At 43.6% G+C, this 18153-nt stretch overlaps 1 protein-coding gene across 5 annotated transcripts in view; it reads left to right on the forward strand.

Annotated features, from left to right (window-relative positions):
* The window catches only part of LOC144694903 (tetraspanin-15), a 178375-nt gene that overhangs the window by 65606 nt on the left and 94616 nt on the right, over positions 1 to 18153 (forward strand). For all 5 annotated transcript variants that reach the window (XM_078565643.1, XM_078565646.1, XM_078565645.1 and 2 more), the window contains one exon: positions 10726 to 10821. In XM_078565643.1, the coding sequence (XP_078421769.1) occupies positions 10726 to 10821 (96 nt within the window). The remainder of the gene's footprint in view (positions 1 to 10725; positions 10822 to 18153) is intronic.

Raw genomic sequence — 18153 nt, forward strand, 5'->3', positions numbered from 1 at the left:
GAGATGAGAAACACAATAATCCTGGCTCATTTAATCTCAGCAATCGATCAAACAATTTCAGAAGGAGCAATCTGCTGGGCCTGTGCGACTGTGCTGATCGCACAAGCCCAGATCGATAAAGAACCTTCAGCCTATGTCATAATTCAGAGCCAAACAGCTAGTGAAATGATAAATGTGATGGAAAAGGCTTGTTCATAGATGCTGGCTGAATGGGCATGATCTAATGAGGCCAGCTTCGCTCCTGACACCCAGTTAACATTCTGTGGGCCAGTCAATTTGGCTAGTCTACGACCGAATACTCAGATCATCCAGAGAAGCTACCTAAAAAAAAAAAGTTCTTCATTTTTAGTGTCACATCATTAGGGTATTCCACTTTCACTTTTCAAACCAGAGGGAACTTGACAAATGCAACCTGTGAAGTGTATTCAGCTGCATGTTGTTGTCAAGGGGAAATCCAACTTTTAGCCAGGTTGTTTCAACAGCATGTGGGATACAGTGGCAGAGTGGTTATGTCATGGACCAGTAATCCTGAGACCATCAGGGCTAATAATCCAGAGAATGAGAGTTCAAATCCTACCCTGGTAGTTTGAGAAAGTTTTTTAAAAACCTAGAGATCAATCGAGAGTGTATTAGTTAAAAAAAGTGACCATTATAAAAATCTAACTGGTTCAGAGAAAGAAGCCCCCACCCTTTCCTGATTTGATCTACGTGTGACAGCTATCTACTCGTCTGTTCACTCTGTATCAGAGGCAGTGGCATAGTGGTATTGTCACTGGACTGATACTCCAGAGACCCAGCATAATGCTCATGGTAGATGATGGAATTTGAATTCAATAAAAATCTGGAATTAAAAGTCTGATGAAACCATTGACGATTGTTGTAAAAGCCCATTTGGTTCACTGATGTCCTTTAGGGAAGGAAATCTGCCTACCTGTGACTCCAGACCCACAGCAATGTGCTTGACTCTTAAAATTCCTTCTGAACAGGGGCAATTAGGGAGCGACACCCACATCCCATGAACGAATAAATTTTTTAAAAATTCCAACGAAAAAGTAGTGGTTCAAGAAGAAAGCCCTACACACCTCCTCAGGGATAGGCACTCATTACCTCTATTCAGGGACCTATCCTCTACCTCAGCCTTTCTACTCAACAGATTTCCATCCCACTTTCCTATTAACTGTCGCTAAGTCGACAACCTTGTCTAACACGAAAGGCAAAAGATGGTAGATGCTAGAGAGAGAAAAGTTACAGACCTGAAATGTTAACTCTGTTACTGTCTCCACAGATGCTGCCTGGTTTGCTGAGCATTTCCAGGATTTTCTGTTTTTGTTCCTTCTCAGGAGTCTGTTCTAATCTTTGAACTTTGAAAAAGATTCATTCTGGACATTTATTGACCATCCCTAGATGCCCTGGAGAAGGTGGTGATCCAACTGAGTGGCTTGCTGGGCATTTAAGAGGCAACCATGTTGGTGTGGGACTGGAGTCACATATAAGGTGAACTGAGTGAGGACAGCAGGTCTCCTTCCCTAAAGGGAAACTGGGGAACCAGTTGGGTTGAGTTTTTCCAACAAGCTTGATTACATGAAGGAAAATCAGTTTTTTTCCCAGCTACTGGCAAAGGTTGTGTAGAGAAAGCAGCTATCCTGCAGCTATTTTTGCTTCTTAGCCAACACTAACTCAACAATACATCATTATCACTGTAGTTTCTACTATGCCACCACAGCACCCAATACCCACCACTAAGAACTGATTTCCAAACTGTTGCCCCGTGTGCCGAGCTTGTTTGAGGTTATCAGTAACTGAGCTGTACAGGTTAGTAGGGGCCCAGCTTGGAGGCTTCGGGAACCAACTGAGGGCAGTGATAATGGTCTAACTATTACCAGCTGGGTAAGCCTGCATCCTGGTGAACTGTCGTAAAGATTCACAGTCATCAGGGAAGGGGAGCACACTGTTGGGGGAAAAAGGAGCATAAAAAACATCTCCAACATAAATTGTAAATGAATGAAGATATCTACATTCACAGCATAGGAATAGTGTAGACCCAATTGCTTTGTCACTAATTCTTTCTGGTGTGTAATCCATTTGTATAAATGTATTGACAAGCTGGCCAAGTCTAATGCACAATAACTTGCAATTATGCGACACTGAGTACTTAGAGATGTCTCACAGCACCTCGCAGAGCGGTGTTGAAAGGGATGTGGAGCAGGGCAGGGAAAAAGAAGAGGATATAAGGGGCTAAAGCACAGTTAAAAAACAAATGTGTTAAGAAGATTCTTGAAGGTAGGGAGCTAACAAGGCAAGGACATACGTAAGGAATGCATGGCAGTGTCGATTGTCTTTTTGACATCAGTGAACTGGGTGAGTTCCAAGGCCTTGTCAGCTGGTGAACTGATCAGCTATCAGCTGGACTGATAGCTGGAGCATGTGACTGCAAGTCTGTATGTGTGCATACATGCATGCATGCAAATACATGGTTGTATGTATATATGCGTGTGCATGAGGGTGTTTGTGTGTATATGTATACGTGTGTGTTTGTCCGCTGTTACTTTGATAGACTTTCTATGCCTTCCTGAGATGACTGGCCATTTGAAACAAAGAAAGACTTGCATATATAAAGCACATTTCATAACTTTAGGTCGTCCCAAAGTGTTTTGCAACCAATGAATTTTTTCTGGAGTGGAGTGACTGTTGAGGTGTCAGAAACAGGTCAGCTAATTTGTGCACAGCAAAGTCCCACAAACAGCAAAGAGATCAGATAAGCCTTTTTAATGATGTCAGTTAGGGGATAAGTATTGGCCAAGACACTGGGGGGAGCTCCCCTGCTCTTCTTCAAAATAGTGTCGTGGGAGCTTTTACATTCAACTGAGAGGGTAGACAGAGCCTCAGTTTATCATCTCATCTAAAAGATGGATTGATCCCATTTTATATTTAATGTTGTATTTCAGTATCCATTAGCAGGTCGGGTCCACTGTGTAACACAGCATGCTGTACACACAAAGATCTAACTCCCAGTGACTAGTTTACTGGAACTCTAGAGCTTAATCTGGCACCAGTCTACAATGAGGTCAGGTCAGTCATATATTAGGAATCAACTACCTCTTCCTGTCTCTGTCTATATGTATTTGTCTGTCCCTCCACTCTAATAGCCACATCTTTTCCATTGTTTCCCCAAAAAGTCCATCAATCTGTCAGAATTAGGATTCTAAAACAATCGACTTGAGCATAAAATAAGTGATGCATTCCATATTCCATACCTTGTGTTTTATTTTTTTTAAAAACTCGACAAATGAATTTTGGGTTATACATCGTTGACTTGGACTAGTTTACCCATTGTCTATGAATGACTTGTTTCTACCATTTGCCTTCAGTTACAGGCAGGAGAAAGTCTGACTTTGATAACCACATCACAATTTTTCTTCTTTGTAGCAACCAGTTTCCTTTTGCTTTGGGCAATTTTATTGCTGAACTATGACTGAGTAAAAGACGTGCGCTCAATGATATTGGTGACAGGCTAATAAATTTCAGAGTAATGTTGTACCTTCAGGTACCCAACATCCTATGACTGGGATCACAGCAACACAAGGCTGTGGGGTTAAGTATCGGAACATAAAGAAACATGTATTCGCATCATTCTGCTATCTGATCACATGCATCTCTCACGCGGTTGATTTCTGACTCCACTCCGCACCAAATCTCAAATATTTCTTACACTCTGGTATTTCCAGGACTGTTTTGAAATCATTTGCTAATATGTGACCTTGTTGTTCCCAATACAAACTAACAAGATAATTCTGGATGAGGAAGGCCATTTAGTTGACTTTAGTTGAACCACTCAGGGAGATCCTAACCTCCCCCATTGTGGTATTGAATTTCTTCAGAAATGATTCCAGAGTTTTTTTCTCCACTATTCTACCTGGAAGTTTATTTCACATTTTGGTCACTCATTGTCTGAAGAAGAATTTCCTGCTAACTGTCCTAAAGTAACTTCTTACCAGTTTGAACCTGTGTGCCTTAGTTCGATTCTCAACAATTTAAACAAATATTCTGAATTAATTTTTAAAATATCCTTAACAATTTTCTAGATACAATCTTCTATAAGACATCTGTTATGTACCTCCTCCCACAAAACACTCCAAGGTTCCCTAGCCTTTCTTCATAATTTACCTCTGACACTGCCCCCAGTACTTGAGTATCTCTGTTTCTTGGTGACCAGAACTGGATACAGTGTTGAAGGTGGTGTGACTAGAGCACTATATAGTTAAATCATCACTCACTCTGACTTCTGTTCCACCATTCTGGCTTTGCTAGTTCAAAATGATATTGGCTTTGGAGATATCTGCTATTCACTGTTTAGACATGTTGAGGCTACTAAGACTCTGAAATCATTATCTACTTTGGCCGTAGCTATTCAACACCATTCATGTCAAAAACAGAAATACCTGGAAAAACTCAGCAGGTCTGGCAGCATCAGCGGAGAAGAGCAAAGTTGACGTTTCGAGTCCTCATGACCCTTCAACAGAACTAAGTAGAAATAGGAAAGGGGTGAAATATAAGCTGGTTTAGTGGGGGAGGGGGGGTTGTTGGGACAAGCAAGCAGTGATAGGAGGAGATAACCAAAAGATGTCACAGACAAAGGAACAAAGAGGTGTTGAAGGTGGTGATATTATCTAAAAGAATGTGCTAATTAAGAATGGAGATCAGGACAAGCAAGGTAGCTCTAGTGGGGGTGGGGTGAAATAAACCATGGGTGGAATACATTTAAAAATACTGGAAATAGGTGGGAAAAGAAAATCTATATAAATTATTGGAAAAAACAAAAGGGAGGGGGAAGAAACGGAAAGGGGGTGGGGATGGAGGAGGGAGTTCAAGATCTAAAGTTGTTGAACTCAATATTCAGTCCGCAAGGCTGTAAAGTGCCTAGTCGGAAGATGAGGTGCTGTTCCTCCAGTTTGCGTTGAGCTACACTGGAACAATGCAGCAAGCCAAGGACAGACAGGTGGGCAAGAGAGCAGGGTGGAGTGTTAAAATGGCAAGCGACAGGATGGTCTGGGTCATGCTTGCGGACAGACCGAAGGTGTTCTGCAAAGCGGTCACCAGTCTGCGTTCGGTCTCTCCAATGTAGAGGAAACCTCATTGGGAGCAACGAATGCAGGAGACTAAGTTGGGGGAAATGCAAGTGAAATGCTGCTTCACTTGAAAGGAGTGTTTGGGCCCTTGGACAGTGAGGAGAGAGGAAGTGAAGAGGCAGGTGTTGCATATTTTGCGTTTGCATGGGGAGGTGCCGTAGGTGGGGGTTGAGGAGTAGGGGGTGACGGAGGAGTGGACCAGGGTGTCACGGAGGGAACGATCCCTACGGAATGCCGCCAGGGGGGGTGAAGGGAAAATGTGTTTGGTGGTGGCATCATGCTGGAATTGGCGGAAATGGCGGAGGATGATCCTTTGAATGCGGAGGCTGGAGGGGTGATAAGTGAGGACATGGGGGACCCTATTATGTGTCTGGGAGGGAGGAGAAGGCGTGAGGGCGGATGCACGGGAGATGGGCCGGACACGTTTGAGGGCCCTTTCAACTACCGTGGGTGGAAAACCTCGGTTAAGGAAGAAGGAGGACACGTCAGAGGAACCGTTTTTGAAGGTAACATCATCAGAACAGATGCGACGGAGGCGAAGGAACTGAGAGAATGGGATGGAGTCCTTACAGGAAGCGGGGTGTGAGGAGCTGTAGTCGAGGTAGCTGTGGGATTCGGTAGGCTTGTAATGGATATTGGTGGACAGTCTATCAGCAGAAATTGAGACAGAGAGGTAAAGAAAAGGAAGGGAAGTGTCAGTGATGGACCATGTGAAAATGATGGAGGGGTGGAGATTGGAAGCAAAATTAATAAATTTTTCCAGGTTCCGACAAGAGCATGAAGCAGCACCGAAGTAATCATCGATGTACCGGAGAAAGAGTTGCGGGAGGGGGCCGGAGTAGGACTGGAACAAGGAATGTTCCACATACCCCATAAAGAGACAGGCATAGCTGGGGCCCATGCGGGTTCCCATAGCCACACCTTTTATTTGGAGGAAGTGAGAGGAGTTAAAGGAGAAATTGTTCAGTGTGAGAACAAGTTCAGCCAGACGGAGGAGAGTAGTTGTGGATGGGGATTGTTCGGGCCTCTGTTTGAGGAAGAAGCTGAGAGCCCTCGGACCATCCCGGTGGGGGATGGAGGTGTAGAGGGATTGGATTCATGTGTTGTTCATTTTTATTTATGTGCATGGAGCCACACTTATAATATTGACATTATGATCAACCAAGGTTTTAAACTTTTCTAACAAATGATTTTTTTTTGTTAATGTTGAAACATTGCAGATAGAAATGTTTACCACTTTAATGGTCAAATGTTTCCACTTCTTATGACTTGGGGGAGATTAATTCTCCAGTTACCTCCTCCTCGGCATTCTGCTTTGTCTCGTGGACTGCCTCTTCCTTTCACTTTAGAATGGCAGTTCTTATTACCATTCTCATGGACACAATCAAGCTGCTGGTACTTTTCTGTTTCTCTTTCCCCTAGTTCAAAACAGCAGCTGATATTTATGACAAATTCTCTCAGGTTTTCAAGACCTCACTAGACAGCTGCCTTATCTTTAACCTCGTTAATTCCATCTGCCAGAGTGCATAGTCTCAGTTAGCCTTTAAACAGCCGGAAGCAATAAAATTATATCACTTGAGCTTGGGCATTCTTCCCAGGCTGTAGTCTTGCACAGTCAAGTCAAACAGTTCTATCTTTCATCCTTTATTGAACCATACTCTACTCCTTTAGCAAACAAAAAAAATCCATACTGAAAAGTCCAAGGTCTTTCATCAGTTATGAAATTATTGGCCATTGGAGTAAAAGGTGGTGCCACTGGGTGGGGAAACCTCCAGGAATGTGTCCACCTAGAGTTGGTAATGATACTATTGCTTCATGTGTACAGGTCCTAGCTCAGCATTTTGGCTTGGCCTGGTGGTAAAGGCTGACATGAGAAACCATCGTGGAATTCATGTGGTCCTGTGTTCTATATTACCTTATATTGTTAACAGTCATTCCTTATGCAGCAGGCTGAAGAATTCAATATTGGAAAGATGGGTAGTAGAGAGAGACCAATATGTCTGCAGGTCATTCACTTTTAAACTCAAGATGATGCAGCAACTCAGATAGACAAAGCAGTTCCACTTCACTCAAACTGAAATATGTGGAAATTGAAATGAACCATGAGAAGAAAGGAAGGAAAGGCCCCTCAAAATGTATTTAAGCATTAGATAATTGACTAGCGTTAACCATCAGAGGTGGAAGCCTGGCCAATAATGTACAGTCTCATGCAGTTCAGCTGGAGGTGAGACCTATTAGCCAGATGCCAGGTAAAGCAATGTAATTCAGTTATTACAAACCTAGATGGAGCATTTGCCACATCAGTTACACTAATATGCTTACTTTGAATTGTGTAGGGAAAGTTCAGCTTTGACATTGATTGTGTTTGCTCTACTCTCATTATATAAACCTTCCACTGTAAAATATTAAAGATGAGAACCATTCTTTCCCCATCCTTTGTATTGAGGTGCAGTAAGATATTACATAGATAAACAGTCACTGCGCACAGAATACTAATGAAAGCAGCACACAGTTGTGCTACGTGTGCAGTTATTTTTTCCAGCATCAAGTATTCATAGTGCCGTGAATAAAGAAAGCCACCTACAAGCTATGCAAGGCCTCATTTTAAAAAATTGTTTCCATGGCACCCAGGAGGCAGCCTGGAGATACAAGTGGCCAACTTGCTGATTACTGGTGAGACAGAGTGACTTACTCCCTCCTGCTCTCTGTACAGGCCAGCCATTCCTTTTACTTGCCGTCATTGATGATTTCCCCTCAGTGCATTCGGCAAGCAGGGCACTGGAATTGCAACCATAAAACAACTGTGGCTTTATGCTTCTCCCAGTGCTGTGGAACCTGTAATATAAATACTGCTTGTGGCAGATTTGTGTCATAAATACAAAGTTCGCCACTTTCTTTATGGTTCAATACAGTTTGTTTGAGGAGCTTTGTTTTGGGAGGGTAAAATGTGCCTACATTCCTGATAAAGGTGCATGCATGTAGGTGCAGTGTGAAGAAATAATCTGTCACAGTTATGATACACAGCCACCCTCTCCCCACATCCCACCATGGACTAGGTTCTTCGTAAGATCGGTTGCTGATGCTGAGTATAGGTGGTAGAGCAGTGTGAGGAGTCCTCTCTTCATCTTTGGAATTTCCTCCTGAAACCTTTTTGCTTGGTGTGTCTCTAGTCTCCTTTAATAAGGTGTTCCTTAAAACCCAGCTTTAGATCACCTCTATAGTTACGTGTCCACTTTTATCTGACAGTGCTTCTCTGAAATGCCTACATTAAAGGTGCTATGTTGTCGCTGTTTGCAAATTCAATGACTCAGTGGATTTATTCAGCGAGTAACACTAACACTATGTGCTAAGAAGGGCCCAGGTTCGATCCCTGATCTGTGCTGTATTTGTTAACCTTTGCTGGAACAATATTAGGGATGCTGAAATCGTCTCTCACCAATAGAGGGCAGAAGATGGCTTTCACTTTCAAACATTATTCATAAGAGCTTGCAAAACAGAATGAGGCCTTTCAGCCCCTCAAGGTTGTTCCACCATTGCTGACCACTACTGCAGCTTCTTTTACATACTATAGTTGCATGTACCTTGATACCCAAACCAGTGAAAATCTATCGGTCTTGGCCTTGAAAGCACCTAATTGTCTCAATCTTTTGGAGGAGAGAACTCCACACTTCTACACCTTTCAAAGATGCAAACAGGCAGTGTTTGTGTGTGAACAATGGACAAAGACCAGATTGTACTCAGCTGTGATATTCCCATGGTTAAATAGCTTGCCAGTGCTCACAATCAAGGATGAAACCTGACAAATGGCTGAGTTACTGGAGGGTGGTACATACTATGGATCCACGTCAGAAGCAAATTGGAGAACTTTGAGACAAAAAATTAAGAAAAAGCTGTTGAGAACAAATTATTAGCATAATTTGAAACAAAATCTGTCCCACCCCATCCCAAATCTAATGAAGGCATTTTTCAGGTGCATCTGTAATATTTTCCAACCTTCAGAGCACTGGTGATGGCAGAGTCCAGTTTACAGAACACTTAGGAGGAACAGTGCAGTGGTCCAATGCAATGTCCAAGCTAATGAAGAATGTGGGAAGTTGGTGAGGTATTTTCCTGTTCGTAAACTGAAGAGTTCTTCAGAATTGCTCCTGTGGAATCATGGACTAATTCTGCACAGAACGAGACCATTTGGCCATTGTCCATGTGTCAGTGCTTTCTTGGAATTATCGATTTACCCTGCCCTTTCCCCAAAGGCCGATAATTTTTTTTCCCCTTCTCGTATTTATCTGATTCCCTTCTGAACATTATTACTGAATATGCTTTACGGTGCATTCCAGATCACAGCAACTCGCTGTGTGTAAAAAAAAAAATGTTTTCTTATGTCTCTGGTTCTTTTACCTGTCACCTTAAATCTGTGTCTTGCCACTGAAAACAGTTTCTCCTTATTTACGCTATCAAAACTATTGATGATTTTGAACTCCTCAACCAAATCTCGTCTTAACCTTCTCTGGTCCAAAGAGTAACCCAGTTTATCCATAGTCTTCACATAACTGAATTCCCTCATCCCTGCTACTATTCTGGTAATTGCTTCTGCATTCACTCTAAGGCCTTGACATCCTTGCTAAAGTACAGTGCCAAATTGACCACAATTCCCAAGCTGAGGCCTAACCAGTGTTTTAATAAAGGGTTAGCATAACTTCCTTGCTTTTAACTATAATCCTTTATTAATAAAGCCAGGGAGCTCATTTGTTTTTTTTTAACAGCCTTCTCAAAGATTTGTGTATCTAGATTGCCAGATCTCTCTGTTCCTGTATCCCTTTTAAAATTGTACCATTTCATTTTTTAAATTTTATTTTCATTCTTCCTAACAAAATGCATTTCTTCACACTTCTCTAAATTAAATTTCATCTGTCATGTGTCTACTCATTTCACCAGTACATATCCTGAAAGTCTGTCAATATCCTCATTGTTTACTACATTTCTGACTTTTAAATCATCTGCAAGCTTTGAAATTATGGCCCTATATATACATCAGAAAGAGCAATGGTTCTTCTAGTTACCCCTGAGGAATGTCACTGTATACTTTACTACAGTCTGAGAAAGAAGACTTCACTACTATTCTCTGTTTTCTGCCCCTTAGCCAATTTTGAATCCATGCTATAATTGTTCCTTTAATCCTGTGGGCTTTAATTTTGCTAACAAGTCTATTATGAGGTACTTTGTCAAATGCCTTTTGAAAGTCCATAGAGACAACATCAACCACACGACCTTCATCAACTCTCTCTGTTACTTCATCAAAGAACTCAATCAGTGTAGTCAAACACAATTTGCAAGCCCATGCTGACTTTTATTTATTGCTCATGCTTTTCCAAATGTCACGTAGTCTGACCCCAGGTATTGGCTTTTGCTTTTGTCAATAGAGAACTTTTAAAATTGCGCACAAAGTTCTGTCAGAGTAGGGCATGATGAACATAAAATCTAAAAGAGATACATACAAAAGCTTGTTTTGGGGCAAGTTCCTGTTAGGCTTTCACAGCCTTAAAGATAAGTTAATTATGTTTTAAACAGCTTCTGAATATTTTTGAATTTTTTTCCCCCTCAGGTGCTTCTGTTATTTAAAGCCAACGTGCGCGAGGGGATTAAACACTATTATGATGATTTGGATTTCAAAAACATTCTGGATCGCATCCAAGTCAAGGTAAGTCTCTGGTGTGGATTAATTAGTAGCTGTTTGTATGCTTCTGCTAGCTTCTAACACCAACTGATTTCTTTGAAACATATTTCACTAACATTGAGCTCTGAAGTATGCCTACCTCTGGTTTGAGGTCATTATTTACCTGACCAGTTCTATCCATATTTTTACCATGGTTGTACTCTCTACAATCAAATGACAACCAAAGGCCTCTGCTTTTCATACGATAATATGAAAGCCCAGGTCTGACAAAGAATTCTGTGTTGCTAAGATAGTTAGGTTATTGTATTGCAAGGACTGACCAGGAGAGGCAAAGAATGTTTAATTGAACCACGTCTCTCTGCTGTACTTTAATCAGCAATTTTCCCTTGTTAAATTTTCCTTCCTTCTTTTTATTGTAATGACACAGCAGTTGGTAAAGGCTGTCATTGAAAATCCCAGAGGGAAACTTTAAACAACTGTCATAATCTATATTTTCAACATGGTATGTTTTGAGTTGCAGCTATAAATTCAGGAATAAGACCACTAGTTCTTAAGAGGTTTTTATATCAAATTACATGAGACATATATTAATTTACACAAGTTAAACATATACGCATGGCTATAAATTACTACTATCATGACTTATTAACAAATTCTCAAACTAATCTCCATTAAGGCAACAACCCATAGACTTTAAGCAGACACCAGGCAAAGCAATTTCACCTTACAAATTCAAAATGAGGCTCCTTTCACTTTGGTTCCTTTGCAGACAGTTTACATCTCAAAACTACTTTCCATCAAAGCACCCAGACTAGATGGCTTTAATCCAAGTAAGACACACCCACAGACTAAATCTCTATTAAAAAAAAATAATTTCCAATCACATTATATACATTAATATCTTCCTGACAATATGATTATAATTTGTTTTCCAATAAAGAGGGAGACATGAACAATTTGCCCACTGCCTCTCCCAAAACCCAGTGAGTGGTGATGGTGAGTTGGTTCATTAAACTTCCGCAAAAAAGAAAGGCTTGCATTTATATAGGGCTGGATTTTACAGCCTCACCGCTGGGCATGTTTTCGGAGGGTGGTGGTGGTGGTGCGCAGATAAAATACGAGGAGTGGAAAGCCTTCCCTCCCAACCCCGAGCATCAAAATCAGCAGTCCCACTGCCATTTTTAAATAATTAATCGACGGTCAATTGAGCTTGTTACCAAGACAATTGACCCGAATGCTACACTGCCCATGACATAATGTGGTTGGCTTGGCAGGCAGGCAGAAGTGGGCAGGCCGTTTTTTAAACGCAAGTTGTAAAAAAGCATGAAGAAAAGAAGGAGGGGATATTCTTTAAGGGCACCCTTTGGGGGAACTTCCTCCGAGCAAAACGTCACCCCCCTCCTTTGTTTGTCCCTGCCTGACCTCCAAGACCTGTACTCTCGCCTCCCTCCCCAGGCTGCCTGATCGAGCAAAGCTCTTCCTGGGTCTGGTTGCAGTCCCAGCAGCGCTCACTACTGAGTTCTGGCACTCCTGGGACTGCTAGAGCTGCCAGCCTATCAGCCTAGATTTTTGTCTGCAAGTCCCAGAGTGGGATTTGAACCTGGAACCTTCTCACTTAGAGGCAAGAATGCCACAGCTGCCATTAAACATGCATTTAGTGATGATACTCTTTCGAGTTATCAACAGTCACAGATTGCAACTCTTTTGAGTACAATCACAGTTCTTGGTTTCCGGGAGTGGGACATGAACCCACAACCCTCTGATTCAAAGGCAAGGGTGCTATGAAGTGAGCCACAGCTGACTGCTCATTTAGTGATGATGGTGAGCTGGTCAGCAAGAAACTGCATGGGACAAATTTACTTATTGCTATTGTTTTCACCTGGCCTTTGTGAAACAGCTAAGAGTGACTGTCATGGCTGTCATAACTCAGACAGAGATTTAAACTTAGAGATAAAAACAAAAAGCTACTGCGGATGTTGGAAATCCAAAACAAAAACAGAATTACCTGGAAAAACTCATGAATAGAGAGCTCCAGTGCACAGAGATCAGTTATTGTTAGGTCTAAAACTAATGAAATGTTAGTAGTTTATGGTGGGCAGCAGATTTAGAATTGCCAGGGCAGTCATTCATCCACGAATGCAGCTTGAGTGCCTGACTCAGCCATTCTACTGGAATGTCTCTGAATGCTCTAACTGCTGCCAGTTGGCACCTTTCTGCTGCTGCATAAAGATAAAATTGCTCTAAATTGAGCTGCGAAGAATGTACCACAGAACAAACCTTGTGGATGAATTTTACTTCAAAAAGAAATCCTGCTTTGCATTCAAGATGACTTAAAATCATCAGCACAATATACTTTGAATTAAATGTGGCTAAATTTGAAACTAGATAACACAAGATACACCCTCGACATGAGTAGAAAACATCCAAGATTTAATTACTTGGAACAGCATAATAGATTTAAATTATTTCTTTTAAGTGTTCCCTTCCAATATGTTGCAGTACAACAGAAACTAGTGTCCTGTTTAGTAGAACTGCAATGATTCAGTGACAGGAGCCAAAAAAATTGGGGGGATGTATTAGCTGGCAGTGGTGGAGAATCGAGGCTGCTTTCTGCTAACTGTTCATTCAAGTTAGGGGGAGGCGATGGCATATGGGTATTGTCGCTGGACTAGTAATCCAGAGAACTAGGGTAATGCTCCAAGGACCCGGGTTCAAATCCCACCACGGCAGATGGTGGAATTTGAATTCAAGAAAAAAAATCTGGAATTATAAACCGAATGATGACCATGGATTGGATTGGAACCATCACACAGTGCGGAAGAGGCCCTTCAGCCGATTGAGTCTGCACCAACACGTGAGAAACACCTGACCTACCTAATCTCATTTACCAGCACTTGGCCCATAGCCTTGAATGTTAGGATGTGAGGCAACCCACCTCCACCACCCTCCCAGGCAGCACATTCCAGACCGTCACCACCCTCTGGATAAAAACGGTTTTCCTCACATCCCCCCTCACCTTGAACTTGTGTCCCCTCGTGACTGACGCTTCAACTGATGAGAACAGCTGCCCTATCCGCCCTGTCCATGCCCCTCATAATCTTGCAACATCCTGATGAATCTCCTCCAGTGCAATCACATCCTTCCTATAATGTGGCGACCAGAACTGCACACAGTACTCCAACTGTGGCCTCTATACAACTCCAACATGACCTCCCTACTTTTGTAACCTATGCCTCGATTGATAAAGGCAAGTATCCCATATGCCTTTTTCACCACCCCACGAACGTGCCGCTCCGCCTTCAGAGATCAATGGACACACACGCCAAGGTCCCTTTGTTCCTCAGAACTTCCTAGTGTCATGCCATTCATTGAATGCTTCCTTGTCAAATTATCCTTCCAAACTGCATCACCTCACACTTTTCAGGGTTAAATTCCATCTGCCACTTATCTGCCCATTTGACCATCCCATCTATATCTTCCTGTAACCCAAGACACTCAACCTCACTGTTAACCGCCCGGCCAATCTTTGTGTCATCCGCAAACTTATTAATCCTACCCACCACATAGTCATCTTTGCCGTTTATATAAATGACGAATAATAGGGGACCCAGCACAGATCCCTGTTGTACGCCACTGAACACGGGCTTCCAGTCACTAAAGCACCCTTCTGTCATCACCCTCTGTCTCCTACAACTAAGCCAATTTTGAATCCACCTTATCAAATTACCCTGTATCCCATGTGCATTTGCCTTCTTTATAAGTCTCCCATGTGGGACCTTGTCAAAGGCTTTGCTGAAATCCATATAAACTACATCAACTGCACTACCCTCATCTACACACCTGGTCACCTCCTCAAAAAATTCAATCAAATTTGTTAGGCATGACCTCCCTTTGACAAAGCCATACTGACTATTCCTGATCAAACCTTGCCTCTCCAAGTGGAGATAGATTCTCTCTCTCAGAATTTTCTCCAATAGTTTCCCTACCACTGACGTGAGATTCACTGGGTTGTAGTTCCCTGGCTTATCTGTGCAACCCTTCTTAAATAGCGGAACCACATTAGCTGTTCTGCAGTCCTCTGGCACCTCCCCCGTGGCCAGAGAGGAATTAAAAATTTGGGTCAGAGCCCCTGAGATCTCGTCCCTTGCCTCCCTCAGCAGCCTGGGATACAAATCATCTGGACCCGGAGATTTGTCCACTTTTAAGCCTGCCAACACCTCCAATATATTGTCACTCCCTATATCAATTTGCTCAAGAACCTCGCAGTCTCTCTCCCCGAGTTCGATACCTTCATCCTCATTCTCTTGGGTGAAGACGGATGTGAAGTATTCGTTCAACACTCTACCGATGTCCTCTGGCTCCACCCATACATTGCCCCCTTGATCCCTTGTGGGCCCGACTCTTTCCCTGGTTATCCTCTTCCCATTAATATACTTATAGAATATCTTGGAATTTTCCCTACTTTTACCAGCCAGAGCTTTCTCATATCCCCTCTTTGCTCTCCTAATTACTTTCTTAAGCTCCACCCTGCACTTTCTGTACTCCACTAATGCCTTCGCTGATTTGCTCCCCTTGTACCTGCTGAAAGCCTCCCTTTTCCTTCTGACTAACTGTCTCACAGGCTAGTCAAGCAACAGCCTGACGTCACAGAATCACACCTTACAGATTGTTGTAAATACCCCATTGGTTCACTAATGTCATCCTTACCTAGTTTCGCCTACATGTGACTCCAGACCCACAGCAATGTGGTTGACTCTTACATGCCTAGCAAGCCACTCAGTTGTAACAAACCACTAGAAAGTCATAAAAAAGGAATGAAACCAGACGGGCATCGACCTAGGCACCAGAAACGACAATGGCAATCTCAGCCCTGTCGACCCTGCAAAGCCCTTTTTACTAACATCTGGGGGCTAGTGCCAAAATTGGGAGAGCTGTCTCACAGACTAGTCAAGCAATAGCCTGACATAGTCACAGAATCATACCTTACAGATAATGTCCCAGTCACCACCATCACCATCCCTGGGTATGCCCTGCCCCAGCAGCAGGACAGGCCCAGCAGAGTTGGCGGCACAGTGGTATGCAGTCATGAGGGAGTTGCCCTGGGAGTCCTCAACATCGACTCCAGACTCAATGGCATCAGGTCAAACATGGGCAAGGAAACCTCCTGCTGATTACCATGTACGGCCGTCCCTCAGCTGATGAATCAGTGCTCCTGCATGTTGAACGCCATTTGGAAGAAGCACTGGGGGTGGCAAGGACACAGCATGTACTCTGGGTGGGGACTTCAATGTCCATTACCAAGAGTGGCACCACTAATGGCTGAGCTGGCTGAGTCCTAAATGACATAGCTGCCAGACTGGGTCTGCAGCAGGTGGTGAGGGAGCCCACAAGAGGTTGACCTCATCTTCACCAACCTGCCTGCCACAGATGCATCTGTCTATGACAGTATTGGTAGGAGTGACCACTGCACAGTCATTGAGGAGATGAAGCCCTGCCTTCACATTGAGGATACCCTCCATCGTGTTGTGTGGCACTACTGCCGTGCTAAATGGGATAGATTTCGAACAGATCTAGCAAGCCAAGACTGGGCATCCATGAGGCACTGTGGGCCCTCGGCAGCAGCAAAATTGTACTCGAACACAATCTTTAACCTCATGGCCTGGCATATCCCCCACCCTACCATTTACTATCAAGCCAGGGGATCAACCCTGGTTCAATGAAGAGTGCAGGAGGGCATGCCAGGAGCAGCACCAGGCATATCTGAAAATGAGGTGTCAACGTGGTGAAGCTACAACACAGGACTACTTGCGTGCCAAACAGCATAAGCAGCAAGTGATAGACAGAGCTAAGCGATCGCACAACCAACGGATCAGATCTAAGCTCTGCAGTCCTGCCACATCCAGTCGTGAATGGTGGTGGACAATTAAACAACTCACTGGAGGAGGAGGCGCCACAATTATCCCCAGCTTCAATGATGGGGGAGCCCAGCACATCAGTGCAAAAGATAAGGCTGAAGCATTTGCTAATATCTTCAGCCAGTAGTGCGGAGTGGAAGATCCATCTCGGCCTCTTGCGGAAGTCCCCAGCATCATAGAGGCCAGTCTTCAGCCAATTCAGTTCACTCCATGTGATATCAAGAAATGGCTGAAGGCACAGGATACTGCAAAGGTTATGGGCCCTGACAATATTCCGGCAATAGTACTGAAGACCTGTGCTCCAGAACTTGCCGCACCCCTAGCCAAGCTGTTCCAGTAAAGCTACAACCCTGATATCTACTCAGCTTTGTGGAAAATTGCCCAGGTAAGTCCTGTACACAAAAAGCAGAACAAATCCAACCCAGCCAATTACTGCCCCATCAGTCTACTCTCAATCATCAGCAAAGAATTGGAAGAGGTTGTCAACAGTGCTATCAAGCAGCACTTGCTTAGCAATAACCGGCTCACTGACTCTGGGTTTGGGTTCCGCCGGGGCCACTCAGCTCCTGACCTCATTACAGCCTTGGTTCAATCATGGACAAAAGAGCTGAACTCCCGAGGTGAGGTGAGAGTGACTGCCCTTGACATCAAGGCCGCATTTGACTGTGGCATCAATGAGCCCTAGCAAAACTGGAGTCAATGGGAATCGGGGGGAAAACTCTCCACTGGTTGGGGTCATACCTAGCACAGAGGAAGATGGTTGTGGTTGTTGGAGGTCAGCCATCTCAGCTCCAGGACATCACTGCAGGAGTTCCTGAGCGTAGTGTCCTCGGCCCAACCATCTTCAGCTGCTTCATCAATGACCTTCGCTCCATCACATGGTCAGAAGTGGAGATGTTTGCTGATGATTGCACAATGTTCAGCACCATTCGCTACTCCTCAGACACTGAAGCAGTCCATGTCCAAATGCAGCAAGACCTGGACAATATCTAGGCTTGGACTGACAAGCGGGCAAGTAACATTTGTGCCACATAAGTGTCGGGCAATGACCATCTCCAACAAGAGAGAATCCAACCATCGCCCCTTGATGTTCAATGGCATTATCATCACTGAATCCCCCACTATCAAGTTCCTGGGGTTACCATTGACCAGAAACTGAACTGGACTAGCCATATAAATAACATGGCTACAAGAGCAGGTCAGAGGATAGGAATCATGCGACGAGTAAACCACCTCCTGACTCCCAAAAGCCTGTCCATCACCTACAAGGCACATGTCAGGAGCATGATGGAATGCTCCCCACTTACCTGCATGAGTGCAACCCCCATGACACTCAAGAAGCTTGACACCATCCATGACAAAGCAGTCCGCTTGATTGGCAACACATCCACAAACATTCACTCCCTCCACCACCGATGCACAGTTGCAGCAGTGTGTACCA

This window comes from Cetorhinus maximus, chromosome 20 (assembly GCF_964194155.1).
Source record: "Cetorhinus maximus chromosome 20, sCetMax3.hap1.1, whole genome shotgun sequence".
Taxonomy (NCBI): Eukaryota; Metazoa; Chordata; class Chondrichthyes; order Lamniformes; family Cetorhinidae; genus Cetorhinus; species Cetorhinus maximus.